Here is a 27632-nt window from a genome sequence, read left to right as displayed (position 1 = left end):
TCCACAGGGCTTAGCGCAGTATCTGCCACATCTCAGGTGCTTGATAAATACTCTTTAAATGTGCCTTAAAAAAATAAGTGGTTTAATGTGTTTTCCTGGATATTAGTTATTTTACAGAAGGTGATCCCCCTGTAGAGTAGTCTCCAACTATGGAAAGACAGGAGTCCTTGTTAAACTTCCGTGCCTTGGACGAGGATGGAGGCTCCCTGTGATCGCCTAAGGCAGCTCCTGTCCCACACGTGGGCCATCATGCCTTGTTCATGGCAGATGCTCAGGTATGTGCTGAATGCAGTTTACCTTGTTCTTCCTAGAAGAAAACTCGCCCTTATCCTCTTATCTCTTTGACAGAAGCAGGTACCCTGTGGTGGCCTGAGGCAGCTCCTGTCCCACACGTGGGCCATCATGCCTTGTTCATGGCAGATGCTCAGGTATGTGCTGAATGCAGTTTACCTTGTTCTTCCTAGAAGAAAACTCGCCCTCATCCTCTTATCTCTTTGACAGAAGCAGGTACCCTGTGGTGGCCTGAGGCAGCTCCTGTCCCACACGTGGGCCATCATGCCTTGTTCATGGCAGATGCTCAGGTATGTGCTGAATGCAGTTTACCTTGTTCTTCCTAGAAGAAAACTTGCCCTCATCCTCTTATCTCTTTGACAGAAGCAGCCAGGGATAAATGGGCTTTATCTGCAGTGACAAGTCAGAGCCCTTCTCTCGCCCCCACCCCATTCCTCTCCACTTTGAACCTTATTTTCCTTCTCTGTGGGTCAGGATCTCTGTGTCCTTCCAACAACCCAGGGATCCATCCTTGTCCTGCCCTCTCTTTCCCCCATTGCGTGTCTGCTGCTCTGGAGACGGTCTTGGCCCAGATATCTCAGGGCAGGCTCCATGTGGACAGGCAGGGCCACACTGCTGCAGCCTCCCAGTCCACACAGGAGTGACACAGTCCCCTTGTGCACGTACTGAACTTGGCTCCCTCGGGCCAGACCTCCCCACGGAGCTGGGCCCGTGGTTCCAGGCTCCTCCAGGCTTACAGCCTCACGATCAGAGGAGAGAGCCCTTCCTCGCCAGCTTTCAGTAAGGACTCGCACTGCCTGGCCTGTGTCCTGTGCCCTGTGCTGGCCCAGTCAGGTGGCCAGGCAGAGGTTCTATTCAAAGGCCATTTTCACAAGAGTTGGAGGAAGACCGGTCCCCCCAAAGCGAGTGATATTCTGAGTGAACAGAACAAACAAATCTCACAGAAGAAAAACTAGAAAGAAAATAAAAGGAAAAAGAAAATCACATAATCTTCTTATGCAGCATTAGCTATTTTTAGCATTTTACATTTTATTCTTTCAGACATTTTTCCTACGTGAATGTGTGTATGTACACATATATTCATATATGTATGCATATTTATAAGAGTGATGTATATTCTATTTTGGAACTTGATTTTTTAAACATATTTTAAAAATGTTTTCATATCGATAGAACATATCTATGGCATTGTTCTTTCACAGATACTTAAAATTCCAATGTACAGATGAATTATTTAATTCTGTATTCTGGACATTTTTCTATATTCATATTTTTCATTAAATAATGGGTAACTTTGAAAGTCAGGCAAGTGTTTGGCGTTGGTTTGGTCGGAACTGAGGAACAACATTTGAATTCCATACTAGGAGCCACTGGCACGTTATACAGGAGAACTCCCACACCAGCTTTTCCGTGTCATAAAACGTGGTCTTTTACAAGCAACTGCTGAAGCTTCCGACCCCATGCAGAGTTCTGCTGAGTACGCGCCATTTCCTCTAAGACAAGGATTGCTCAAGGCCCATGCTGAGTGGCCGCTGGAAGGGGCCGCTGCCTGAGTCAGTGTCCCCAGCCCCCTGGCACCCACACCGTCAACTGTCCAGCCTGGGCCGTTAGTCATTGCAAAGGGTCCTAGACCCAAGGAAAGCAGGATCTTCAGGAACTATAAATAGGAACTTTAAAGTATTTTTCTGTTCTCTGGGAATAGAACTCCCGTCCCTCATCCTATGAGTCTGTGTTTGACTCATTGTTTAGGGAAGCAGCACACATTTTTCAGTTGGGATAACTCACAACAGAGGGTGCATTTTAAGAAATTGAATCTGGTTTCTGGCAAAGTATTAGTTGGAGGTAGGACAGACTGGAAGCTGGAGTTGATAAGGGTTATGGTAGGCGGGATTCTAAAAAGGCTCCAAGGCTCTTGCTCTGAACAGTGAATAGGCTGGGCTGTCACTCCCGTAACTAGGTTGCTAATCAGCTGACTTGGAGTTAGGGAGACGATCCTGGCTGGGTGTGACCTCATCAGGGGAGCTCTTACAGCGGGGCGGGGCCTCCCTGAAGAGAGAGTCTGTTCTGCTTTAATCTAGCTGCTGCTGGGCCTCAGGTGAGACCATAGCCCTGGCCACACCTTGACTTGAGGAACTGAGTCCTCTATGCTTTATATCCTCACTGGCATTTCAGCCAGGGGCTAGTTTTCGAATTTCAAGCCCTCGGTAAATGTCAGTGAAACACAGGTGTGTGGGCAAGTGCCCGGAGGGGAGAGACAGCATTGCTTGTGAAGGCCCAGCAAGTCGTTCCCTTCCCCAAAGCCTCCCAGCAAGCTCCTAGGGGTTGCAGGCCTCCAGGCCGGAGACAGTCATGTGACAGCAAATAAGGCCCCCTCATCCTGGGCAAACCATTTTACCCCCCAAGGCCCATACGGGGCTGGAGTGGGTGATCGCCCAGGCTTCTCTCATTTCTGGCTGTGTGAATGTGGCCTGAATGACCGATGGGCACATTTCCTGCTTTCTGCTCCATTGGACAGTGCATCCATTTCATAGTCACCCTCTCACAGTGGCCCTCTGAACCCCACCTTCAGTGAGAACATGGGCTGTCTGCATCCAGGGCCCGAGGTCACCAGGAAGCAGGCCTCGTGACCCCACACCCCTCTCCTCCCTCGGCTTCTTTGGCTGAGAATCCGTTTTCTCTGTCTCTGCTTTCCTCTGGCCAATTTCCTAACAGGGCTTTCCTTAGCTAATCCCCTGGCCTGGTGCCTCTTACTTTTGTTATTAAATGAGTATAAATGGCAAATTCCTTGAGCCTCCTTGGCCTTCCTTCGCAGAGACATCCTAATCCAAGTCCTCTCCTCGCCAAGTCGGAGCTGCAGCCCTGAGTACCAGGCTGTCCAGGGAGGCATAGCCCCAGGCTGGGCCCCGGCTTGGAGGAGGTGGGCGGTCGGGACCTCGGGAGGCCCATCCCACCCATGTGCTGGGAAGTTCCTGTGCTTTGTGCACCATTTGGATCTTGAGCAAACTAGAGAGGCAAGATGGATGAATAGAAAAGCAGAGGCCGCATCCCAAATGCTGAGACATAATGTTCCTCTCACGGCTTTCCAGGAAAGGGCAAGTGCTCCTGGGAGCCACGCACTTTCTAGGACAAAGATGCCTTAGCAAGAGCAAGCAGGAAGAAGAGGAACAGCGGGGGAAGGTTTTCCCGGCTGCCTGCCCTGCTCTTTCAGCTCGTGGCTTGGCCGGAGCTAGGCAGGGGCCCAGGGGAGCACACTGCACCACGAATAGGTTGCAGCAACTCCCCTGAGTTATGGAGTTATTTGTGGAGATGAAGGCAAAGGAGAGAAGGGAGAGGAATTCAACTCACACCTAATTGCCTGTAGAGTGGCCTGAATCCCGCTGTGCAGGGGTAGCTCTGGTTTCTGCTTTCAGATTTGTTCAACCCAGACTCCTTGCAATGGAAGGGCTTTGGAAGAAGGCAGCCTCAGAGCCGAGATGAGACACTGGCAAGCGAACTCTCGGGGCCTGGCCTCTGCCCAAATCCCCCTCCCCCAGGTGACTACGCTGCCAAGGACAGCTAACCAGCGGAAGCTGGTGTCCTCGGGCGGCCTGCACCTGCCTAAAGCTCCACAGGGCAGCATCGAGGTTGTGTCCTCATGGGGGGACCACGAGCAAGTCACCCAGCCCCTCTGTCACCCACCCAGCTTCTGTCTTCCCAAGTGAAACAGGCCATGCTACCTGCTCTGGCCATCACGGGAGGACTGTGGTGAGGATCAAATACGTGATCGTTCTTGGAATGTGAAGCTGAGATGCAGTTACTCACAGGCCGGCTCTCAGGAGCCAGTTCATGCTGCTGAAGTGGATTAGTCACTTCCTGGCCTGAAGGAGCCACCTGTAAGCTGGGACTTCCTATCAGCAGCCTGTGGCTTCCACGGAGACCCACCACGCTGAATGCCTTCAGCCCTGGTTCCTTGGGCCACGTGATGGCTGACGCAGGGGCACTCGTATTTCCCTTCTTTGCATAGTGTGTGCTGTCTCGATGCCCAGTTCTGATGCGGCTGAATGACCCACTGCTCTAGGCTGAGAAATGACCATGGGAGTGGGCTGCAGCTGCACAGCTCCCTGATTTCGGATTATTCTGGTATTGATTCCGTGCCGCCAGCTCTCTCCTCACTGGGCTTGCTCGGGGAGAAAGTCCTGGAGAACTTCTTTCTCACCTTTGGTAAGCTAATCTCAACCCTTCTGGACCGAGTGTGGGCAGTGGCTGTGCACCCTACGGACTTGCATCTTCCAGGGCAGCTACTGGGGCTCTTGGGAGGGCAAGAGCTGGGAGGGGCTGGGAGGGGAGTGGGAAGCGGCTGAAGCTTTGTCCAGGCTTCTCTCCTAGACCATTGTCTTTCCACTGGGAGCTGGAGTTCTCCGCCTTTATTTTCCAGCAGCTGGGCCTCTGCAGGCTGCCCCTTGGCAATTCCCTCCCAGGAAGAACAGCCTTCTGGGCTGGGGGTTTGGCTGTCAGAGCTCTGAGAGGGGCTGGGGCCTCTCCTACTCCCTATTCTTCTTCCTTTGGGAACTCACAGTGCTAAAAACAAGCTTTCTGAGAACCATATTTTTCTGGGTTAAAGGTGAAAAATGCAGCATTTCCTCCAAGTGGAAATCTCTGGGCCTGCCAGCTCCAGCTCTGGGCACATTTCCGAGATCCTTCCTCCCACTCAGGGCGGAGGCAGCTCCCTGCAAGGGGGGAAGAGGGGAGGTGGGCAGTGGAGGGAAGGAGAGGAGGGAAGTCGGAAGGAAAGCGCCAGTTACTGTGTGAGCAGGGCAGTTAGTATGTGGAAAGCAGCGACCTGTTTGTGTTGGAGCAGCCCCGAGCCTGGGACAGGACCGGGTCAGGAAGTGAAAGGCAAACAAGAGGGCAGGAGGGCAGGGCAGCCCTTCCCAGTGGGGGCGAGTGGGGGCCGCGTTGGTGGACAGGAGGGGGCGTCTCCGCGGGCTGCAGCCTCCAGAGCTTCTGGGGCCATGTGGGGACAAAGAGGACCCCACTGACCTTCCTGAGAGAAAGCCCGCAGTTGGGCTGTCCAGGGTTGTGAAAGTCCACTTTAAAAGGAAAAGCAAGAACGTTCTCGCCCCACCCCCAGTCACCCTTCCTTAGAACGGTGGAGAGTTCTGGGGAATTTTCTCTGATGCTGATTGTGGGACAAAGGCTTTTCAGGAACCCATGCCTCTCCGAATCCTTCCTTCACAGAACAGGGATTGCATTAACCTCTGTACTCCCCGGCTGCTCACTGACACTTTCTCTCCAGTAGAGAGCCCAGCCAGCCGTCTCCGACATGCCTCTCCCCACAGCAGCTACCCGAAAGGCAGGGACGGATCCCATCTCCCTGCCCGTCCTTCCTCCCCAGAACAACCCGCTGCCAAGCGTCAGGCAACAGGTGGAAGGGCAGGGCTGGGGGAGGGTGAACGCCTGGCCTGTCACTGAGCACTGCACGGACCTTGGACCTCGTCCCCAGCCCCAAGGGTTCCTGCAGAGGCCCTATTGCCGCTGAGCCCCTATCGTACTTCTTTCAAAATCTGACTTGCTGTGGTGGATCGATGGCATGAATGGCCCGATTTTTCATGCCTCCCTGTATCCATGCCCTTTGCCAGGTGACTCAGTAGTTCTCTCTCTGTGGGGGTGGACTCCATTTCTCCATCTCTTAAATCTACAGACTAATAAGATGTGGCTGCAGGGCCATGGGGCAGTTCCAAACCAAGGCCATTAATGCTAAGGCCAGCCCACTGGGCCCAGGAGGAGGATGAGAGACACACGGAGCAGACTCCAGCCCCTCTCACTGTCCCAGTGAGGCCTTCTTAAATTAGCAACCCCTGCACGTGTGCACAAGTCCAACCCGGGTCAGAATAAGCACCCGGGCAAGATTGGCAGAGATGCCAAGCTGACCACTCAGGGCACATAAGCAATAAACACTTATTGCTATAGGCCACTGAGGTTCTGTGGTTGGTTGTTATACAGCATTATCGAGGCAATAGGCAACAGATATACTTAGAGAAAACAGAGACATCTGGAATATCCTGTCTCCTACTCTGAGCCTCCCACATCATCAGATGCTCTTGGGTCCCTCTACTCTGCTGCCTCTCACCTGCAGGGTCCCTACTGCCCTGAACCCCTCGCCGTGTCTCTCCTCTCCCCTTAGCCCCGCCAGCTTCCCACCCGGGTGCAGGGAGCTCTGAATCCTCTTCAGTTCTACACACCTTCCCAGGCCCTCATCCCTGGGTCATCGCATTTTTCTCTGGATAACACTTTCATGGGACAACAACCCATCTGCAAGCTGAAGCTCTCTGGCTTCAACTCAGCTGAATACTTTGCTAAAATCGCAATGATTGTTTCGGCTGGCGGCAATCCATTGAAGACGGGCTGTAAAGGCAACTCAAATGTCTTGGGAAGCACTGACCCAGCATCATCACAGGGAAGGCACTGAGGTGAGTACGTCTGGGAGGTGGTAGGACCCTCTTTCTACCATGTGGCTTCTCTTCAGATTGCACTCACAGGTGACGTGGGTAGGAGAGGATGATGATGATTACTGTTCTACTGTTACCATGATTCCTCTGGTAGGAAAGATCCTGGTCATCAAAGGTTCCCAAAGACAGGAAGCAGGAGATTGGGGCACAAAGTGAACCTCTCTGGTTTATTTATTCACCTTTTATAATTCTTAACGTGCTTAAAACTGGGTTTTGCACAAACCTCCAAAGTCTTTGCTGAATGATGCTGCACAAACAGGAGCAGAGTCGTGACTGGGACTAATTATAGGCACTTGCGTGAGGTATTAATAGATCATATTTCCCTCCTCTTTGGGGGCAGCGCTCATCTCACCTTTCCCTTAGCAAGTCCTGTCTTGGGGATCTGCCAGTGAGCCAGCTGTCCCCAGGGTCACATGGGTGAATAGCAAAGGAGACATCTGATGGTGCAGAAGGAAGAAATCCTGTTTCTCTGGTTCTTGCCCAGCTCAGATCATGCTGAGGACATGTCCCTCCACCCCCTGCACAGCCTTAGAAACACTGAGTGTATTAGTGTCCATGAGTACGGACGTGGCCTCTGCAAAGTCAGTAACACCTCCATAAACGAATGAATGAATGAATGAGTTCTAGCCTTCTTCATCCCCTTTATTCAAGTCTATACAAATATTGCCCCTCTCTTAAAACAAGAATGACAGTGACCTACCTCCATAACACATGTTCCTTTTAATCTGCTTATTTGGAAAGCTTCATATGCATCCCTTTGAACATCAACAGTTACCGAAAGAGGATGGTCAGGTCCCCACGTCGCCCACTCAAGTTACCAGTCCTGCTCCACTGATACCACAAAGGGCCCAAACAAGTCTCCTTTGGGAGAAAATTTTTAGGAAAGTGTGCAAGAATTCAGGGTCATCTACCCAAACTTCCAAAAGTATACTGTGTGGACAGTCTTCAGCTATAAAAATATACACATACAAAAGTACAGCTATAAAATCGTGGGGCTCATTTTCTTAAATTTGCATTATAAAACATAAGGATTTCACATTCAAGGTAAACTTTGGTGAGGGGGCCACATTATGATTATGATTCTGTGTTTCTCTCCCTCCATCTTTATTTTCATGGAATAGTCAGAGCACATCGAGCCAGCCAGTGAGGAGTGGGAGGGGTTAATCTGAACAATCCATGGGCCAAGGTGGGAAATTTGAAGTTCAAGGTCACATAGTCATTCTGCTGTCATTAAAAGTGTCATGAGTCAGAGAAGAGAAGTATTTTAATACTGCCCTGTGGGTTTCTTTCTCTCTCTTCCTCTTTCTCTTTTTTTAATGTACTATGAATCACAACACAGTCATGGAGCTATAGCAGACGGGCTCTGGAATTTGCACTGATGTGTGATCTCTGGCAGCCGCTACACATTCAATGGACAAAGTCCGCTGCTTCCTACACAGAGTATTCTGCTGGGTTTGGCCCACGGAGTGTCAGCAGGAAAGGCCACCCAGGGACTCCTGTCTTGGTTCTCAGTCTCTCATCAGGGTGTACTTTCTCCTCGATGAGAAGAAACACACCTGGTCCCTGGGCCTCTGTGTACAGCATCAGGCAGGGTCTCGGGGCCCCGGGGATTCTCAGGATAGGCCAGCTGGTGTTACTTGGCTCCACAAGTGTTGATGTTTTTCCCATCCACGGCATCTTCCACGAGGGAAACGTGGTAATCGGTGGACAGGGTGAAGTGAGAGATGCAGCCCACGAGGCCTCTCATGTATTGCCTGTTAGTGTGCAGAGCAATTTCCTTCATTCCGCCTGCCAGGAAGCAAGAGGGAGGTGTCAGCAGGGGGAAGTCGGGGTTCCTCTTTGGGGCATCTGAGTGTCTACTGAGCAAAGGGCCCCTTGATTGACAGGGTAAGGGCTGTGGGTCCCTTGAACTGTTCAGCGTCTCTGCCTGTTTTATAATTATCCTTGAAGGGACAGGTTGACTTGGATCAATTGGGTACACAACCAAAGGCTATAAATACATACCTCATGTGTGATTTCTGGCCCAAGTGACCACCTTGAGACCAAATAGTATCTAGTAAATTCTGAAATGTTATATAATGTCAACAAAATGTAGTGTGTAGTTAGAGGTGATATCGTCTTAAACCAAAAGATGCACACTGATATTGAATGCTTTCAATTAAATTCACTTTTAGAAAATAACATATGGACAGAGATAGCTTTTCATTTTTATGTGTCTACATTAGTGTGTTATAAGCCATTAGCAGAAATACTACTCATTCTATTCTGAGAGGGACCAGAAAGACAGATCTTCCTTCCTCAGAGAGCATTCATGGAGCTATATTTAGCAGGTTCCTGTTCTATAAACAAGAAAAGTATGGTTTCCCTGGTGGATCAGTCCAAGGCACAAAAGCAGCTGAGTGAGTCCCTTCCTGTCCCCTCAGCTATGAGTCAGAAGTTCAGCAAATGGGAGAATGGAGTATCTGGAGAGCTTCCTGATTTCCAGGTATTTGACTGGTCCAGTGAAGTGCCCAGAGAGGACCACCCAGACAAGCACTGGCCTAATTTAGATTTGGCCAAGGGCACTTACCTACATACAGAGGCCCACTGAGGTTCAGCTGCCTCATCGTGCCCGGTGATTTGCCAGTTCTGGCCCCGTAGTCATCCACAGTTATCTTTCCCGATTGGCCATCCCTGTAAACAACAAAAAATCCCCCAAACTTCACCATTTTGGGAGCTCATTCAAATGTTCATCCATCTCAATAAAAATGTATTAAAGCACTCACTATGTGCCGGATACATAATGATGTACCCTCACAAATGATGGGGCTGCAAAATCCCAACAAAAAAAAACCCCAAGTTCCTGGCCCTCAGGAGTTTGTGGTCTACCGAGGAAGACAAAAAAAACCAAGCTGGGAGTGACAGCGCAGAGCCACCAACCACTCCACGGTAGACGGCAAGGGTGCCGTGGGATCACACAGGAGTGCCCAACCCAGACCAGCGACAGGGCGGTTATTACCAGGCAGGGCAGGAAAAGCTTCTCAGGGGAGATTCTGCCCCCGATGAGCTTTGAAGGCCGGGCAAGGGGGGCGAAGGAGAAGGATAGCTCAAGCAGAGGCAGCAGCCATGGCAAAGGGAAGACCGCTTAGAAAACTGCAGAGCCCGTGCCACAGATGCTACCGCAGGGCTCATAACAGTAGATGAGTGAACAAGGTCAGCTCAGAGGGATCACAGAGGACAAAGGGGATGGACAGTGAAGCCAGAAGCAGACAGTGAGGGCTCATGAGGAGCTCAGGATTTACCCCAAGACTGAGAGGGAGCCAGGGAGGAACTTACAGGTGAAGCCAAGGGGAGGAGTGGGGAGGGGTTTGAGGGGCTGAGCCTGGGGAGCCATGAGGGGCTTGAATATTATTCTAAACACAACCAAAGCCAATGAAGCAGCTTTTGTAGATAGAGGATCATTCTAGCAGAGGAATAAGAATGGCTTAGAAGTTTCTAAAGGACCCACAGAGCCCCAAAGTGATTCTGAACACAGGAGAGGGGAAGTGTTCAGCTCGGGCAAGGGCTTTGCAGTTTTCTAAGCTGGTTTCCAAACCTATCCAGCCCCGTGAACCTTCTTCAAGCAAATACATATGCTTCTATAGCACGGGGTGGGGGGGGGGGGGCAGGTACACCAGCCCAGGCCTCACTGCTTGACAGCAACTCCTCCAGTACTGAGCTTCAGTGAAGATTCTCCTGTTCTGTCCTCACCCCTGAGACTATACACTCCCAATCCTCATTTTGGAAATGCTTTCTTAGAATTTTACACCTGAGTGTCAGGCAAAGACCTCAACAGCTTGCCTTGCTTGCCCTGCCTTTTTTTTGAAAACATAATTGCTCTAAAACATTCCATTTTTTTCACACACTGTACATAAATGCTAAGAATTTCTCACTTTTTATATTTCTGAAGTGAAGATATGCCTTATAATCAATGGCATCTTAGACTTAAAAAATATGTGGTATCACCTCTAACATATAGATAAGTACTTCTTTATCATATTTATTACTTATTGTCTGTTGCCTCCCATTAGAATGCAAGACCATCAGGCAAGGATCTTAGTTTTATTTAATGACGGATCTCATGTGTCTGGAATAATATAGGGCTCACAATGTAGACGAATGAACAAGTGAATTTGTGGAGCTTCAGCATCTTCATCTGAAATGGGAATAACTGTGCCCATCTTCCAAGACTATCATGGAGATCAGACATTATGCATGCAAAGCACAGAGCATGACACCCGATACATAAAGACTGGTAGGGAAGTGTGGTGTTATTGTTATCAATATCATCATATCATCATATCATCATTTTTATCCATAAAATGAAGATTATAAAATCTAGGTTGCTGTGAATATTAACTAAGATAAAGTATGTGAAGTGCCTGGTACCTGGAGATGTCTAAGGAATTAGAATTTGTTTTCTCTTTTCTGCTGGGATCGATGCCTACAAGACCAGTATCACCCAGAGCAAGACAGTGTACAAAGCAAGGCTCCCTTTGAGCATGTCCTCTTCATGGATCCCCTGTCTCTAACCCCAGAGCCTGCTACATAGGATTCAGGTATCCACCCAATCCTTCTTGCCATAGTTGACATCTATGGCATTGAGCCAGTTCCCACTGAGATCTGTTGTACCATTCTGCTCAGAACACACTGTCTGCTGGAATACTCCCACCTGTCCAGTTCCTGGGATCCACTGCTACTGTTTAGCCCTCGCTGCAGCCCACTACGAGAGATATCAGTGATGCCAATAGGAAAAGGCAAGTCTGCTGAGCCATCTGCATGACACCAAGCTCAATGCTCTGACATCTGACATTCTTCTGGTGTAAGATTCCACTGCCTTATGCTTCCCAAACATCTGAAATCCTAGCTGTGGGTGGGCTGCATCATGGGGTGGGATGGAAAGGGCTTTGATCTAGGATTCTAATCTTGGCTTTGCTCACAAACAGTTGTATAGTCTTGAGAAACTCATTTAACATTGGTTTCCTTAGATGTCTAGGAAGTGCCTGGCATTCCCTCCAGTGTGTGTCTTGATACACATAATCAAACCACAACAATTAATGAAGGTTTAAAAATCCTTCCACAATCCATCTCTTCCCAAGGAAACTGACAGCAGGGTGTTCCCTAATGTTCCCAGGGTAGAGATTGTTGGGATCAAGTATGGTTGCAGGTAAGAACTCAAGCATTTCATATTCCTTTGGATGTTTCCATGCAAGCCCTTCTAACGATGGATAATAGAGAGAAATGAGGAACTTAGAAGCCATATAGTTTGGAGTATTCTGGAGTTAGGTTGGATTCGGTACATTTTGACTTATATTCTAGAATATATTTGAAATTCAAGCCTACAAATACTCATTATGGGAAATCATTTCTTTTTTCAAAAAGTTAGATTTGGGGCTTCGTCAAAATCCCTATTGGTCTAAAGGGGGTTCTAGGTCACCTGGGCAGCTGATAGGCGCAGATCTGCCTCTCTCCTCAAAGGCCTTCAAAAGCAGGCAAAGTGACAGGGGAAGGGGGCCCCGTGGGGCTCTTCCCATGACAGCCTGCGTGTGAGCTGAGTAGGAAATTGACCATGGTGAGCCTCATGCTTCCCAGGCCTCATTCATGACCTCACCCACTGACTTCCCCAGAAAGGGTTTCGGTAAATTCTCAGGGAACCCCAACCAGAGCTGCCATTCAACTTATTTTCTCCCAGGACCTTTATCTAACATGCAGTATTGACGTCTCTAGGTTTGGGCCTACTATTTGGTTTCTGAAGATATATTGTTAGGAATATGAGTGTAGACAGTAAAGCTATAAAGAAGATCAAAGGAATGATTCACCCAAAGTTAATCAGAAGTCAGGGTAGTGATTACCTCTGGGATAGGGGAGATAAATATTAACAATTGGGGCTGTATGAACCACATACAGCTTCTAGGTTTCAGGTAATTTTTTTTTTTTAAGTGGCAATTGCCTATGCAATGAGATTTGAAGAATTCTTCCAAGTCCACATACCCTGAAATTTCACCTCACTAGATAACAAGGCCCTCCTCTGGGTTAGTCATCAAAAGGTTTTCTCTCCTGAAGGTTACCGTTCAGTGAAGATTTGTGGATTCAGTCTCTCCAGCCTGTGAGCGTCAGTGGAGGGTACAGTGGGAGTTGGTGGCAAAATGCCCTGAATGCCCTGGGTGAGGAGTGCTACGACACCAGAAAAGGTTGCTAGCTCTGGCTCACACTGTGGTTGGGACTCACCTGACAGCCTTAACTCGGTGCCACCGACCATCGTTGAAGGAGCCATTCACCATGATGGATGCCACACCACTGCCCAGATTATAGCTAAAGGCATTGGACAAGAAAAAGACAGAGAACAGAATAAAACACTAAAGCACAGGCAGACACCATTCCCAAATGATTCTCAGTGCAAAAGCTTTTTGGAACTCAGAATGCAGTTTCCTTAACAGAAAACAAAACAGTGTTATAAAACGTGGTTGGCTGGTTTCCAGGATAGCCCATGAATGATTAGAAATTAAAAAAAAATTGTGGTAAAATATACACAACATAACCTTTGCCTTCTTAACCATTTTTAGGCATAGGGTTCAGTAGTGTTAGGCACACACATTCACATTGTTGTGCAAGCAATCTCCAGAACTCTTTTCATCTTGCAAAACAAAAATTCATTGTATCCATTCCTCCCTCCCCTCAGTCCCTGACGACCATCCTTTTACTTTCTGTCTCCATGGATGTGACTATTCTAGATACCTCATATAATTAGAATCATACAATATTTGTCTTTTTGTGACTAGCTTATTTCACTTAGCATAATTTCATCAGGTTCTTTTTTTATGTCCCCATATACAGAAGCATCAGCACTACAGCATCAGAAACAATACGAAGAGCTTTACCATTTGTAATGTGTTATACTGGGTTGAACAGTGTCCCTCCAAAACTCACGTCTATCCAGAACCTCAGAATGTGACCTTATTTGAAAATAGGGTCTTTGTGGAAGTAATTAGTTAAGATGAAGTCATACTGGATCAGGGCGATATGAATCCAATATCACCGGTATCCTTATAAGAAGAGGAGATTCGGACACAGAGACAGAGACACCCGAAAGAGATGCCATGTGAAGATGGAGGCAGAGATTGGAGCGAAGCATCTAGAAGCCAAGGAACACCGGCAACCACCGGTGCCGGCAAGGATTGCCGGCAACCACCAGAGCCTGGAGAGGGGCATGGAGCAGAATCTCCCTCGGACCCCCCAGAAGGGACGAACCCTGGCAATACATGGCATTTTGGATTTTTAGCCTGCAGAACTGTGAGAGAGTGAATTTCTACTGTTTTTAGCCACTCAATTTGTGGTAATTTGTTACCAGAGCTCTAGGAAACTAATACATGTGTTTTCACTTAAAAAAAAAAAAAAAAAGCCAGAACATCGCATAGTAGGCTGAACCCCAGAGGGATTAAGGGAATTGGCCTAAAATCATAAAGCTAACGTGTAGAACTTGAACTTGGTGTATTATCTGCCCTCAACTCCCATTTTACTCTGATATGAGGTGCACCTAGTAGCTTTCTATTTTCAAGTTCACTTCTCAGCACTGATACCTTAAGGGTATCAGACAACATGAACATGTTGTTTACCAGAGAGAAATATCCCTCTTAATCCAGTGTTCATTCAATTATTCTAATTTAATTTAATTCAACAAATATTTAGTGAGTGACTACTCTAACCTGGGCATTGGGCCAACTGCCTAGACCTTCCCTGGATAATATAATCAAGCCCATGTAATCACGTTTCTGAAAGGAAATATGTTCCACCTGGGATAACGCTCGCCTCATCTTATAAGAGGAGGTGTCTCCCCTTTACCTCACTGCCCGAGATACAGGAGTGTCGAGAGAAACCTGCGCTAGTTACTAAGCACTGGCACACACTCATTCTCAGAAAAGAGCAGGAATAGAAAGCCCTTGGCTTTTCCCAGAGAAAGCACCATGGGTCATTGCCTTAATAATGGAGCTCAAAGAAATCACACAACCCAGTGACATTTAACCAAGAATAGGATTTGGGGTGACTTGACAAACCATGGGACAAAACTGCCACTCTGACCCTGAAAAATCCACTGTTTTCTAATGAATTTTCCCACATCAAGTGTCTCCTTGTGTAAAACAGCCTGGAGGTGGAATTTTCTGTTTTCATTATTTGGCAGCCAAATGCTTGTTGAATGAATATGAAGCAGGCTGGCTGCTTGTTGACAGAAACCTAGCTAAATTACTAGCTACAGCTGTTCCAAGAGGCAACGTGGGATGATAGGAAAAGTGTGGACACCCAGATTCCACGGACCTGCTTTGATCTCTGGTCTTGCCAATTTACTAGCTCTGTGACCTTGGGCAATCTGCTTTATTTCTCTGAGCCTAAATTTTCTCATCTTTCAAATGCAGATAATAATCCCTTCTCTGAAGGACCATAGAAAATGTTAAGTAAGATAACATGTGCAGAAAGCACTGTGCGTAGGAGTCAAACAAACAATCCCACCACTGCAGATATATGTAGCAGTTAGCTTACATAGGGGGTGACAATGCACCCCAAGGGACTAGTAGGAAGGAGAAAGTTGTCACCACGAGTTAAATGAGCGAAGCCTCTCCTAGAGGTGTAGCCACCTGTGAGAGTAAGCAAACAGGCTGTGAATGTGTAACCAGAGCAGTCAGGAACACCCAGCTCTCAGATTCAAGGTGACTTGGGGATAAGTGCCAGGACGCTGGACTGAACGTGATTATAACCCAGCAAATGAAAACCTTTCAGCTGTGTTCCATCCTGTATGGACAAAGGGTGGGTTCTTTATTCTGTTCTCCAGCCTAATAACTCTCCTGTTCATGCCAAGAGCCAGAACGTGCTCTGGGGAGTCAACACTGAATCTGGCAGACAGGAGTGCGGCCATCACTGTGGGTGGGCAACTTGGGGGGCTTCTCCATGGCCTGACTCTCCCTTCCCCCACCCCCACTCTATCTGATTTCAGACCCTCCAAAGAAGCTCCTGCTTCTCCAGGCATGCTGATACTCACCCTGGATTAGCTCCCTCTTTACGTAATGACCACGAATAGAGGCTACTTTCCCTGGAAGAGGGATGAGGAAGCCTTTTTGGGTGGTGAAAATGTTCTATATCTGGTTCTGGGTGGTGGTGATTTGGTGTTTATGTATTTTAAAATTTATCAAGCTGTACACTGAATAAGTATGCACCGCATATAGTTATGCCTCAATATAAAAATGTAGAAACAAATGAACGAATGTCTGGTTTCTCTACCGATGTCCTGGGAATCTGGCTACCGTGAATGGGTTGTTCTGAGCCACTCCACTTGGTGTGCTGTGAAGGCTGTGAGGCTGAGCACCAAGGTGGGCCACCAGGATGTGCCACTGGAGGAGGCCTTTTGGAAACCACACAACCACCTTTATGCCTTCATGTAGTGGCACTTTTAGTCATGTCCCCTTTAAATGGTAGCAGAGGGCATTTTACTAATGTTAGATCTCTTCCCTTTCTCTGTTGCATGAATATGTTACGAGGTGAAAATTAGTGGGAAAGACTGCCAGTCAAGTGACGTTCACAAACCCACCCGGTGGTAGGTTTTATGGCCCACATATAATCACAAAACAAAATGAAGCAAACAAAAATGAAAACACAAAACAAAACAGAAAACCGCACTCATTTTAGCTGAGCGCTTTGATTTCCTTTTCTTCTGTTCAGCCTTGCACTGAAACCATGAACAAGTTTTTTTTTTTTTTTTTAAAGAATTCCACTGCTCTTCCCTACTCTTTGGCAGAAGGGCTTTGAACACTAAATTAGCAAAAGAAAACAGCATTTAGGTGAAGAAAGAAAGTCAAGCAAGTTGAGAATATAATTGTATTATCTTAGGATTCCTCTTCTATTTGCTGCGGTCCTGCATCAAACACTGAAACCTCAAGAATGATTCGCCTCCTCTGTAGAACGATCCCCTCTCTAGCTTCCACTGATGTGAGCTCCCCAAGGGCAGGGCCCATGACTTACTAAAAATAACAACAACAATAATAACTAAATTGCAGCAATAACTAAATTTTATCTCTCTGAGGAAAAGGCTTCTAAAACTCCAAAAACACTCCATCAAGGATAAAAATTTGTATTACCATTATGACTAATAACCAACTAGCTATGCCAGACCCTGCACTAAGCCCTTTACAGGAATCAATTTATTAATCTTGACAACCAACTCTTTCCTTTTACAGAGGGGACAGAGGCTCAGAGAATTAGGTAACTTGCGTGAGGTCACATGGCCATAAGGATCAGGCATGTCTGACTCCAAAGCTACTTCAGACCCTGTTTCTCAGGTCAGGGTTCCTGGAACCCCCTGGGGTGCTTGTTTCCAATCAGACCCTGGTGCCCACACACACCCACTCCATCAGAATCTCGGGGGTAGGGGTGACCCAGGAATCTACCTTTGAAATAAGCTCCCCGCTGACTCACTGTATGCTGGCATTTCCAAATCACTGGCCTATGCCATAATTCCTCCCTGTGCCCACCCACAACTCCGTGTCCCGTGCACAGCTGTGATGGAATAACTGCCAGACGGGGGGATACAGAGGCAGCGTGACCCCGCGGCTCGGCCTCTGCCCGGGTTCGGCGGTGCATCCTACGCAGATGCAACTCTAACTCCAGGACTAGAACAAAAACACAGAGCCAATTTTCAGAAACCTGAGAAAGAAACAGTAACATAAAAAATATGTCCAGGATGAAGCGGAGCCGTCTGAAGGGTGCCAAGCGGGCGGCTGAGGGAAGGGGTCTGGGTGCCGGAGCCGGCGGAGCGGTGGCCCGAGCAGCCCCGCTTCCCTGTGGGCGGTGGAGAGGCTGCAGCTGGTAGTTTAGCGGGGCAGTCAGGCCATCCCACCCACAGCTGAGCTACTGTTTCAGTTCCCTTTTCTGGGCATAATCAAGTACTTGAGGCCTTGGCGAGGTTAACCACAGGAAAACCACAAGAAAATGGCTCCGAGGCAGCCAGGCTGAACCGGCCGTGAGGAGCTCCGCGTCTGACCTCTAGGTCGGTAAGGCGGGCGGGAAGCGGCCTCGCACCTGCCGCCTCCAGCCTCCACCGCACGCGGCTCTCCAAAGTCCCCAGCGACCGTGGGACTGAACCACGTAGCATGCTCTGCTATTTAGGGGCAAGCGTGATGCGGGGCAAGCGACACTTACTCTCAAAATACCTGGCAATGCATTAGAAATGCAAATCCGCAGGCCCCACCCCTGACCTCCTGAACCGGAAGCACTCCAGGGATGGGGCGGGCACGCCGCGCGGCAGCCATTTCCCTGGGTGATTCTGGCGCCCGCTAAGCCTCGAGAATCCCTGCGCAGTCTCCAGCCCATCTGCGCCACAGGGCAGGCGTGTGGGGGGCTTTTACTTCCTTAATCCCCTCTCTGATGTCTGGCATGAATGTCCACTAAATGCCATGATATTAATTGGAATTGAAACAAAAGAGGGATAACAGAACTAGGGAGAACTCAAAGCCAGGTCTCCTGGGGTTTAGATCTTCAGGCCTTCCTGGGCTGCTGAGTGCTGTGCCGACCACTCGCTTCCACGCTTCGCGGTGCCAGCGTCGTCTTTCTCCTTCCATTAATAATTTGTGAATAGAGAGCAAACGGCAGTAGCACACTAGAACGGCAGCACAGAATTGCTCTGTAAAGGGCTAAATAGCAAATATTTTAGGCTTTGCCATACAGTTCCTTTTGAAGCTACTCAAATGCACCATTATGGCATGAACACAGTCACAGGCAGTATATAAATGAAAGAGTATGACAGTATTCCAATAACACCTAATTTACAAAAATGGGAGGTGGGCCAGAGTGGGCCTGCAGGCTGTAGTTTACTGACTGCTGCTCTAGAAGGTGCATGTTGGAAAGAAAGACCAGGAGTCTCAAATAAGCCTGGAGCTTCAGGCTGTAGCCAATTCCAGCAGACTGGGTTTTGGCTTACTTTTGAATCACTCTGCTTGGCATGATCTGCACTGTCTGAGAAAAATCCCAAGGTACTGCTGAAGGCAGCCAGAGAGGGGGTTACCTGAACACCAGGGCTCCATCCCGAAGGCCCAAGGAAATGAAGTCACTGTTGGGTCTCATGGAGCTGTCTCCCCTCCACAGCAACAGGCCATCCTTGGCAGTCGTCTTAAACCTCATGAACACATTTGATCTTGACCCTGACACCCTGGAGGAAATATACAAACAAGTCCATCAAATCAGCCACCAACATCTGTTTCCGAGTAATCCTAGTTTTGTCTGCCAGCCCCGAGCGACCAGATGTAAGGATGATCTGGTATTTCTGACACTTACTTCACCACCACGAGTCGCACCATGGGTCTAAAGGTCTGGACTGCTCACTCAGCAGCAGTGTCTCCCTCCCCAAGCACTGTGAACCCCCATGAGACAGCTGAGTCACAGATTAGCAAGACTATGGCCAATGCCATGGTTGCAGGCTGTAGCCCCATGCATACCTCTCTTCTCTCTTTCCTGTCCTACCACTCAAGGGGCCCATCCCCCAACAGAGAGTGAGTTTCCAAATTACCAAGAGGCTCAAATTAGCAGCCTCTCTGGTCTATGACCATGGCTGTGCATGACCAGCTGTGGCAGGGACTGTCCTGGGGACAGGTCTAGACAGGTATGACTGCACAGGAGGTGAGTGTCAGACAAGGAAGGCGGCCTGATGGGTTCATGGTCTGGAGGAGTGTTGGGGCAGAGCCAGGGTGGAGAGGAACAGGGAGCTGTGAGGAAAGGAAGGGTGCTCAGGCAGGATGGGCTAGGAATAGGTTTACACGCTGACATGCTCTTATCAATTCTCGGGAATAGACTAGTTAAGAAATCCATTCTCACTAATGTGATCAGTGTTTCCTCTGTGGTAAGGAAAAGAGCAGGCCTGAAGTCCTTGCATCAAAAGTGAGAGGGGAGCAAATGGAATTTAATATTACTACTCTTTTAACTCTACTGGAAAAGTTTTTTGCCATCCTCCTGCCACATGTACCATCTCTGTCTGCCCCACACACCTGCGTCTGCAGCTGTGGAATGTAGTCAGTAGGGAACAGGGGAGGGGACCTGCACCGAGTCTTCCCAGCCTGATGTAGTAGGGGGAGACCAAGTTTGCCTTCCCATGCAGGGCCTCAGAGGGGTGAGGGGGAGCAAGGTCCGCTAGGCCAGGTGCAGAGCAATCCAGCCCTGCCCCGTTCCCTAGAGACCTGCTTTTCCCAAACTTTTGCTCCAGGTCCTTCCTTCTGCTTGCCTGGGGAATACTGATTGTATATGCCAATCAAGAGATTCCCATTTCTCCGGCCAGTGGTTGGTCTGGGGGTGAACATGTGACCCATTTTTGTCCAATGCGATTGAGGAAATTCACCAGGAGGATTCTGGGAAAGATTCCTTTCCTTTTAAAAAGTCACATGAGGAAAAAAAAAGGTTTTTACATTCACTGGGTATTGCCTGGCTTTCTAACCTTCTTATGAGCATCTTAGGGGCATCTGGGGAGTGGCCCCAGAAAGTATGCTGAGGATAACAAGGTGGAAATATGGATGAGAGTCAAGTCTTTGAGATACAGTTGTTTCTCTGAATAAATCAACGCAAGATCCAGTCTGAGTCTGGACTGCTTGTTATATAAAACAATAAATATCCTTTATGTTTAAGACATTTTAAGCTGAGCTTTCTGTTACTTGACACCAAAGGCATCTAAAGGAAATAGACTCTGAACTTGACTTTACCTGCAGCTTCACACACATGCATATGTATCTACACACACATACATACACATGCATGTACACACGTGCACACACACATACTATCAGAGTTGCTGTTGTTTGGGGCCCCTTGCTTCCCACTCTCACCAAGTCCCTCTGCTCCTCCAAACCACCCAGTGGTCTCTAAGCACCAGAGGTTAAAGACTTGGGCCCCTTTCATGTTGTCACTGCCTTCTGGGGGCTAAATGACCTTCCATCTTTGGAGAGAAAGGGCCAAAGAAGGAAGAGAAGCTCTCTTGGCTGGGAATCCACTTCACCTAAGTCCCCACACCAAGACAACATAAATACAACCTGGGATTAAAGCAATGAAGCAATGTCTGTCTGGTGTACATTCAGAGTTACCAGGGACATCCAATGCCCCAGGAAAAATCCTCTCTACCACTTTTGTTCCCTGAAAAGCCACTGAACTCCACCCTAGGAGCTGAATGCCTTTAGCGTAAAGATTTGCCTTAATGTGTTAAGATGCAGGAAGGAAAATTCTAGAATGACTGTGCTAGGGGCAGAATGGGAGATGACACACTATAAACTACAAAGAATCAGGGAGGGAAAAGAGGGAAGGAGAAAACCGAAAGTGCCAAAGATAAGCTTGAGGATTTTGCCAAGGGCCAGACTCCCCCGTTGCCATGTAAAAAGCTTTTCCAAAACCCAGGGCTGGAGCTTCTGCCACCAGCGGTGAAAAGCCTGGGCTGACATCTGTGCATCTCCCTGTCCTGTGCTCTTGTATCCACATGAACAGATATGAGAAGCCCCTCGTCTCGCTGGTCAGAGCCTGCAGAGGACATGAGAGCTTTGCTGCTGAAGATGCAGGGTAGGTACTGACCTAATAGGAAATGGGCTTGGATCTGCCTGGTTCTGGGAGCAGCTGAAGCTTTCTGCTGCTGGCCCGGTCAAAGCTAAAGACAATGGCCACAGCGGAGCAGGAAGCTACATGCCCTGCTCAGGGAAGCACACGCGTAACCCTGGCTTCGTGAACATACTATTCTCGCTGTCCAAGTCCGAATGCTGGAAACCCTGGGGCCGATCACATCACTCTCCAGGACCGTTTGTATCAAAGTTGTTTGAAAGGCTGATTTTTCAAAATGAGCTTGTTTTTCCTTTGCTTTTTTCTAGTTTCTATGTGTATGTGTGCATGTTTTTTCCCCCGAGGCTATGGCTAAGTGGTCTTCTTTGAGGATTATCTTCTGGCATTTCAGATGAGAAAAAGTCTGGGGAAAGATATTGAGAAATTGACTCCTGGAAAGATAAGGAAGGTCCTGTGGAAGCTCATTACCTCTTGAGGATATCTGGATTGTCATACGTCAGGTAACTGCGGCCGATAAACTGCGGGATCTCAATGGCTTCTGTGATCGCTGTGAAAGAACAGAAAACAGAGGTTACATGGTACATGTCTCTCTTGGCCCCTGCATTCACATACGTGGCAGGAAAACACCAAGAAAGCCAGCTCCTGGAAATACGACAGTTAGCAACTTGTCAGCCTCTTCCTCTCGGCCGCACACACACTTGCCCAGACCCAGAGCTGCCCGGCCTGATGGCTGGAGCTGGCTTCTTCCCATTCTCCCCTCCCTGGCAAGTCCTGTCCCTGTCACTGGCCTCAGCTCTGCTGAGAAGGCCTTGCAATGTGCTGAAACTGGAACCGTTCCCAATTGTTCCTGGAAGCCAAAGAGCAGGTCTTGGACCATGTGGGGAGCAGATGGGGATAACCCCAGATGTTCTCCAAGGGAGGCAGAGAAAACAAATCTCTAGACAAGGCACACTAGGATTCTTTATTCAGCTGTGACCTCAAGAGGCTGCAAAGCACAATGGATGAGGCCTTTTGCGCTTCTGCCACCTTCCAGTGTGTTCCACCAGACCCTCGCCACACTCTCGCCAAGGCGCAGGGAGTACGCGGCAGGGCAGGCTGCTCCTTCCCACTTACAGAGAGGAACGTGGGGAGGAGAAGCATCAAGGATTCGTCTGAGCTCATATGGCTAAGACAGGAACAGACCGTGCGCCAGACTGGCTTTCCCAAATTCTGGCTTCCGGTGCCCTCTTGACTTGCCAATAGCTTAGAGATGTATTTCCTGCCTCCCAAATTCTTATCACCTTGTTTCAGGTGATATCCTCAGGAGTCACCCTTTCACATACAGTTAGCAAAAGAATAGGTTATGTAGCTGTGTTTGGTGTCACAAATTGAGGATGAGTTAGGGGATTTCTGCTAGAGAGAAAACAGCAATATCTCTTTCCGCTTTTGAAAGATACAGAAATGGCAGCTTAAAGAAATTAAGGTAGAATAAATCTCATGTTCAAAGAAATGTGCAAACTGAGAAAGAATAAACCAGCTTGTAAGACACGTTATAGTTTTAAGAAAATATGTGGCCAGTGCAAAGAAGTCTCTGAAGAAAGGATTCTGCACCCAGGAGAGGAAATGTATAATTATTTGATGCTACGAGCCATAGGAAGAGTTCAAACTTAACTTTTTAACATTAAAAAAAGGAGAGATAGCAGCAAACCCAATGACAATAAGCCCCCAAGTCTAAGTTCCTATGTTGGAAAGTTTCCAAACCTTTTCATAAAAAATAAAAGAAAAGAAGGAAAGAAGGGAGGAAGGAAAGAAAATAAGAACAACAAAGGAAGAGAAATAAAAACTTAAAACACAATTTCTGAGTTAACCATCCAAGAAATTGCTCTGTGGTTCTCTGAAGCAACACAGCCCTGGGCGAGGACGAGGACCTGTCGGGGATGGACCCAAAGGCTCTTGCCGCACCGGCCAGCTCCCTGATGGAGAGAGGAGGAGGGGGGGAAAATAAGGGGAGTAGGGAGAGGAAGAGAAAGTGGGTGCAGAATGGCAAGAGGACGGGAACGGGAAAGGAGCCGAGTTCCAGGAAGCTGAGTGGGAAGAGGGAGGAGCAGGGAAGAGCTGCAGCGAGGAGAGGAGGAAAGCGGTGCCGAGGAAGACCAGGAGGAAGAGGCAGGGAAAGGAGGGAGCCGCAGAGGGGCAGCCACAGGCAAGGAGAGGACAGGGAAATAGAAAGGAAGGTGGGGATTCAGAGAAAGGAGAGGAGGGAATGGGCTCCAAGGAGTGGAAATGGAAATGCGAGTGGAAGGGGGAAGAGGGCAGAAACGGAGGAGGCAAGGGGAGCTGTCAGGTGTGGGGACAGCTCCTCACTGCAGGACACCAGTGCTGCGAAGGGAGACAGAGATCAGATCCAAGCTGGCGGGCGGAGGAGGCCTTCCCGGAGCTGCACAGAACGAGGAGCTCTGGCAGGTCTGGCTTATCCCCAGGGTGAGAGGTACAGCCAGGGCCTGTCGCTGCTGTTGTTGGCCATGGCCGTGGGCCTGTGGCCAATAGCCATGTTCCCCTGGACTCCTTGAAAGGGTTGGGACGTGCTTGTCACACATCAGCTCTGCACATGGAGCCCCCGGAGGGGTCTGTGTGAGCCCGAGACTGATGCCTGCTAAGTCCCCAGTGCAGGAGCTCAGGCGCTCCCCCAGGGCCAGCCATGCGTGCTCTCGGGGCCAGCCCTGGGAGCAAGGATTCCCGCGGCCCCGGTGGCCACGTCCGAGCTCCCACACCACTCACCCTGCTTCCCCCCAGCATGTGGTTGTCTGCCCTGGCAGGCCCTGGCACAAGCCCAGAGCGCTGCCACAGTCTGTCACAGGACTTAGTGTACTTACTATTGAGGCAGTAGTTCCCACACTCTGCCCGGTGCCAGCATGAAAGAGAACAGGGAGAGTCAGACTTTCAGTCATTGTCAAATCCCAACTCCTTTGGTTGCAGATCATTTGTTTCTCTGCCAAGGGGCCCAAATGTCCTCTCAGAGCATGTGAACATGAGCTCCAGGAGGAACCACTGGAAATCTCTCCCGGGCACGAGTGGCACGAAGCCACACACCCCCTCCCCCAGCACGGCTGGATGAAGGTGGGGGCGGCATGAACCAAGGAGAGTTTTGTAAGTTGTCTGACACTTCCTAGGCTCCCTCACCTTCAACTGACAGTCCGCATTTCTTCTACACCTGGAGAACAGCTCCTTGCTAAGGAGTTACTTACCTTGTCAATGAGTATTATTTTTCTTGGCTCCGGATTACGTGTGAAGAAGGAACGATAAGCCAGCCAGCTGCCTCTTTTCTCTCCCTGGTGGAAAATATCGCTCCAGCTCCCACCCCATGCCCCTTTGCAAGATCCCAGAGCCCTGGTTATTTTGTGATTAACGAAGGGCAAGGGCTCCCTCCAGAAACAACACCGCAGAATACAAAGTAATAAAAATACATTCAGTTTAAGTCAGTACATACGGACAAATATTAATCCCATCCAAAAACATCAGAGCTGGAAGTGACCATCCGGAAGAGCCCTTTCTGGCTCTATGGAGTTGGTTTAAATATTGTAAACATGATTATATTTTAACCTAACCCTTATACTTAATCTTTTCTACACTCTCTTCTCTCCATGGCAATGATTTATTAGTTGATGTGTGTTTTTGTCATTCTGTCACATTTGTACCTAAAAGCTTGTGCCATCTGACACAAAAAAACACCCCAGGGAATAGCAGCCTCTAAGCCAGCAGTCCTGCGGCCCAGGCAAAGCAAACTTTCCATTTGGGGGACTTGAATTCCCCAAAGACCACAAGGAGCTGAAGGGACAAATGGCTCCTTCACACACTCACCAGACCTTAGCAAAGGAAAGGACCCTGCGGGTACTGAAGTCGAGCTTTCCCACCAAGCAGGACCGTCTCGGCAGCAGCCCTGACGGCGGCCATCCAGCCCGAGGAAACACTTCCCACCGTGGGCAGCTCACTAATCCACAGGTCGGCACATGCTATTTTGGGGCCCTTCTATTTGGTACAAAATTCTTTATTATATTAAGCTGACTCTGTAGCCACAAAGTAAAAAAGCAGAAGCAAAACCAAACAAACAAACCTTTTTCTACCCTACCACCTCTTCAACTATCTAAAGACCAACAAGATCTAGGCTAAACACTCCCACGTTTTCCACTGTTTAATGATACACCTAAGAAAAGAAATTCCTCGTAGTATGCAGAATTTATGTGTTTTATTAATTTGTGTTGTTATAGAGAGTTTTCTTAAAGTAGAGGCTCTATTTATGGAAGCTATTTTTTTATACACGGGGACTAAAAAAAAAAAAATAATCAACCAAATCAGACCCAGCAGTATGATGTGCATCTACTAAATACAACATAAAATATCCTAAACGTTGCATACAGTGCTAGCTCGGTATGGATCAGGCAAGACTGGGTGTTTCAGGACTGCACCCATGGAGAGTACACTGTGTCCTAAGCCTAGGCTTTGTCTCAATGGCTATGGGATCTGCAGTGTGCTGAGGGGCCGTCTGCGACGGAGAAACACCGCCACCTAGTGGCTCACGGGGTCCTGCACAGTCTGAGTCCCAGCTATTCTCAGGAACGCAGGGAAGGGACGGGGGACCAAGTTCAGAAGTTCTTTTCCAAGGTACCTGTCCACTATTGGCTGGGAGAACCTGGAGAAAACCTGTGTCCTGTATCCACCTCTTGGACACTTAGAGTATAGTGAAGGCTCTGAGAAGTCCTGCAGAAAGGGTCATTTAAAAATTGAGCACAGAACCCACCCCCCATTTTGTATATGTGAATGTATGTTTTTCTGTGTGTGTGTGTGTGTGTGCGCAAGGCAGCCATTAATATTCCTCAGAACTTATTTTTTTACATGCACTTTGTGAAACTCTGCCAGAACACATTAGTAACTTAGATAGACGAGCTCTGAGGGACTAGGACACAAGATGGGTCAGTTTTGATGTGAGTAGAGAAAAGAGGAAAGAAATTTCTAAAGATGGAAATAATTATGTGAGGGGGAGGCCTTGTTGAGGTGAGGAGAGGCCCTAGGCACTGGGGTAGTGCATGAGGTGCTGAGGTTTAGGTGAAGAAGATGCCTGACAGTGAGAGCTGGAAGGTGGAAGGTGAGGGAGACAACCAAGGCCAAACCTTATGAGTTTTCGCTGGTGCCTGAAGTCAGGGCTGGGAGTTAGAAGAACCTCTGGCTCCTCCTGTCCCGGTAGACAGAGAAGCTCCATTTTCTGTGGCTGCTGCCTCTGTGAGGAACCTGTGGCGCCCTGAGAGCATCTTAGAAGCTCAGCGCTAGCTCGACGCCCACTCCGGACTCAGGCTCTCCTGCTCCTGCTTCCAACCTTGCAGGGAAAAACAGGAGTCCTGAAACCACTTCGATAGTCTAAGTGCCTGGAATCGCTCCGCGATCTGTCTGAGTTTCCGGCCATTGCCCTCCTGTGCTACCAAAAGGTGAGAACGAGTGTCAAATCTCCCCACTGTGGCCCTGTGGAACCTGCCTGCCACAGTCTCTGAGGAGGCTAGAGAAACCACTCACCAAGCATCTAGAACATGAAATTCCTCATGGAGAAGGTGCCCTTGGTATGGACTGGATGAGGCCTGGTGCTGGTTATTTCTATGACATTTTGCTCCATGTAAAAGCACTGGGTAACTAGGAACAGGTTCTAGCTTTTGAAGCATGGTTTGATGATCAGGTAGGAAAATAAAAAAATAAAAAAACCTCAACTTTTAAATATGTGAGGCTAAGAATCACCTTGCTGAATGAGATGAGATTTTCTCTGACAACCAAGAATGGCTTCTAACCATTCTTGGTCTTTCAAGCTAAGAATTCACTCAAACTTTCAGTGTGTTCTCTTGCACCTGTATGGAACAAGGCAATTGCCCATCTCTCTTCCTTTTCTTTCCAATCCTAATACGGGGCTAGATGATTTCCCCAATATTATAGCAGTCTGTGTGGTAACTGCTCACAGTTCTACACCTGCTGGAGCTTGGAAAAATTATCCCAGAGCCCTGTTAATCCTCTGCAGTCATTATGACAGGTGAGGAAATTATGGGATACAGGCCTTACCTGCCGTATATGAACCTTGCTATAAGCAGTATCATGATTTCAAAGCACAGGAGATAGTGTCACAACATGGAGGGTAGCTGCTGGCTCATCTGGGATTTAGTCTGGGTCCTAACCGTCTTTGCAGGAGAGGCCCAAATGCCCCCCAGTCCCCTCTGCCACCATCCATTCCCACAGATCTCGTCACACCCAGGCCCTCACTGG

The 27632-nt window shown here is 48.6% G+C and overlaps 1 protein-coding gene and 1 long non-coding RNA gene across 5 annotated transcripts in view; one reads left to right on the top strand and one right to left on the bottom strand.

The window, feature by feature from the left end:
- Positions 1-534: 534 nt before the first annotated feature.
- LOC123648595 lies at positions 535-14082 on the top strand. 2 transcript variants are annotated; one of them, XR_006738666.1, is made up of 4 exons: positions 535-581; positions 4295-4491; positions 6455-6740; positions 13632-14082. It is a non-coding gene; the product is annotated as an uncharacterized LOC123648595 (long non-coding RNA). The 2 variants fall into 2 exon arrangements; XR_006738665.1 differs by lacking the exon at positions 535-581 and having other exon boundaries at positions 4163-4491.
- The window catches only part of LOC123648591 (pikachurin), a 42682-nt gene continuing 22912 nt past the window's right edge, over positions 7863-27632 (bottom strand). The window contains exons 1-6 of one of the 3 annotated variants that reach the window (XM_045566482.1): positions 24212-24222; positions 21828-21906; positions 18841-18984; positions 13026-13109; positions 9349-9452; positions 7863-8567 (exon numbers count right to left, since the gene is read on the bottom strand). In XM_045566482.1, coding sequence (XP_045422438.1) covers positions 8413-8567; positions 9349-9452; positions 13026-13109; positions 18841-18956 — 459 coding nt within the window. In that variant the 5' untranslated portion in view covers positions 18957-18984; positions 21828-21906; positions 24212-24222 and the 3' untranslated portion in view covers positions 7863-8412. Of the gene's footprint in view, positions 8568-9348; positions 9453-12837; positions 13110-18840; positions 18985-21827; positions 21907-24211; positions 24223-27632 lie in introns of those variants that run through there. The other 2 variants (XM_045566481.1, XM_045566480.1) reach the window with 2 other exon arrangements.

This window comes from Lemur catta, chromosome 12 (assembly GCF_020740605.2).
Source record: "Lemur catta isolate mLemCat1 chromosome 12, mLemCat1.pri, whole genome shotgun sequence".
In the NCBI taxonomy this organism is placed as follows: domain Eukaryota; kingdom Metazoa; phylum Chordata; class Mammalia; order Primates; family Lemuridae; genus Lemur; species Lemur catta.
The sequence above is the reverse complement of the archived record's forward strand: the minus strand, read 5'-3'. Positions and strand labels throughout refer to the sequence as shown.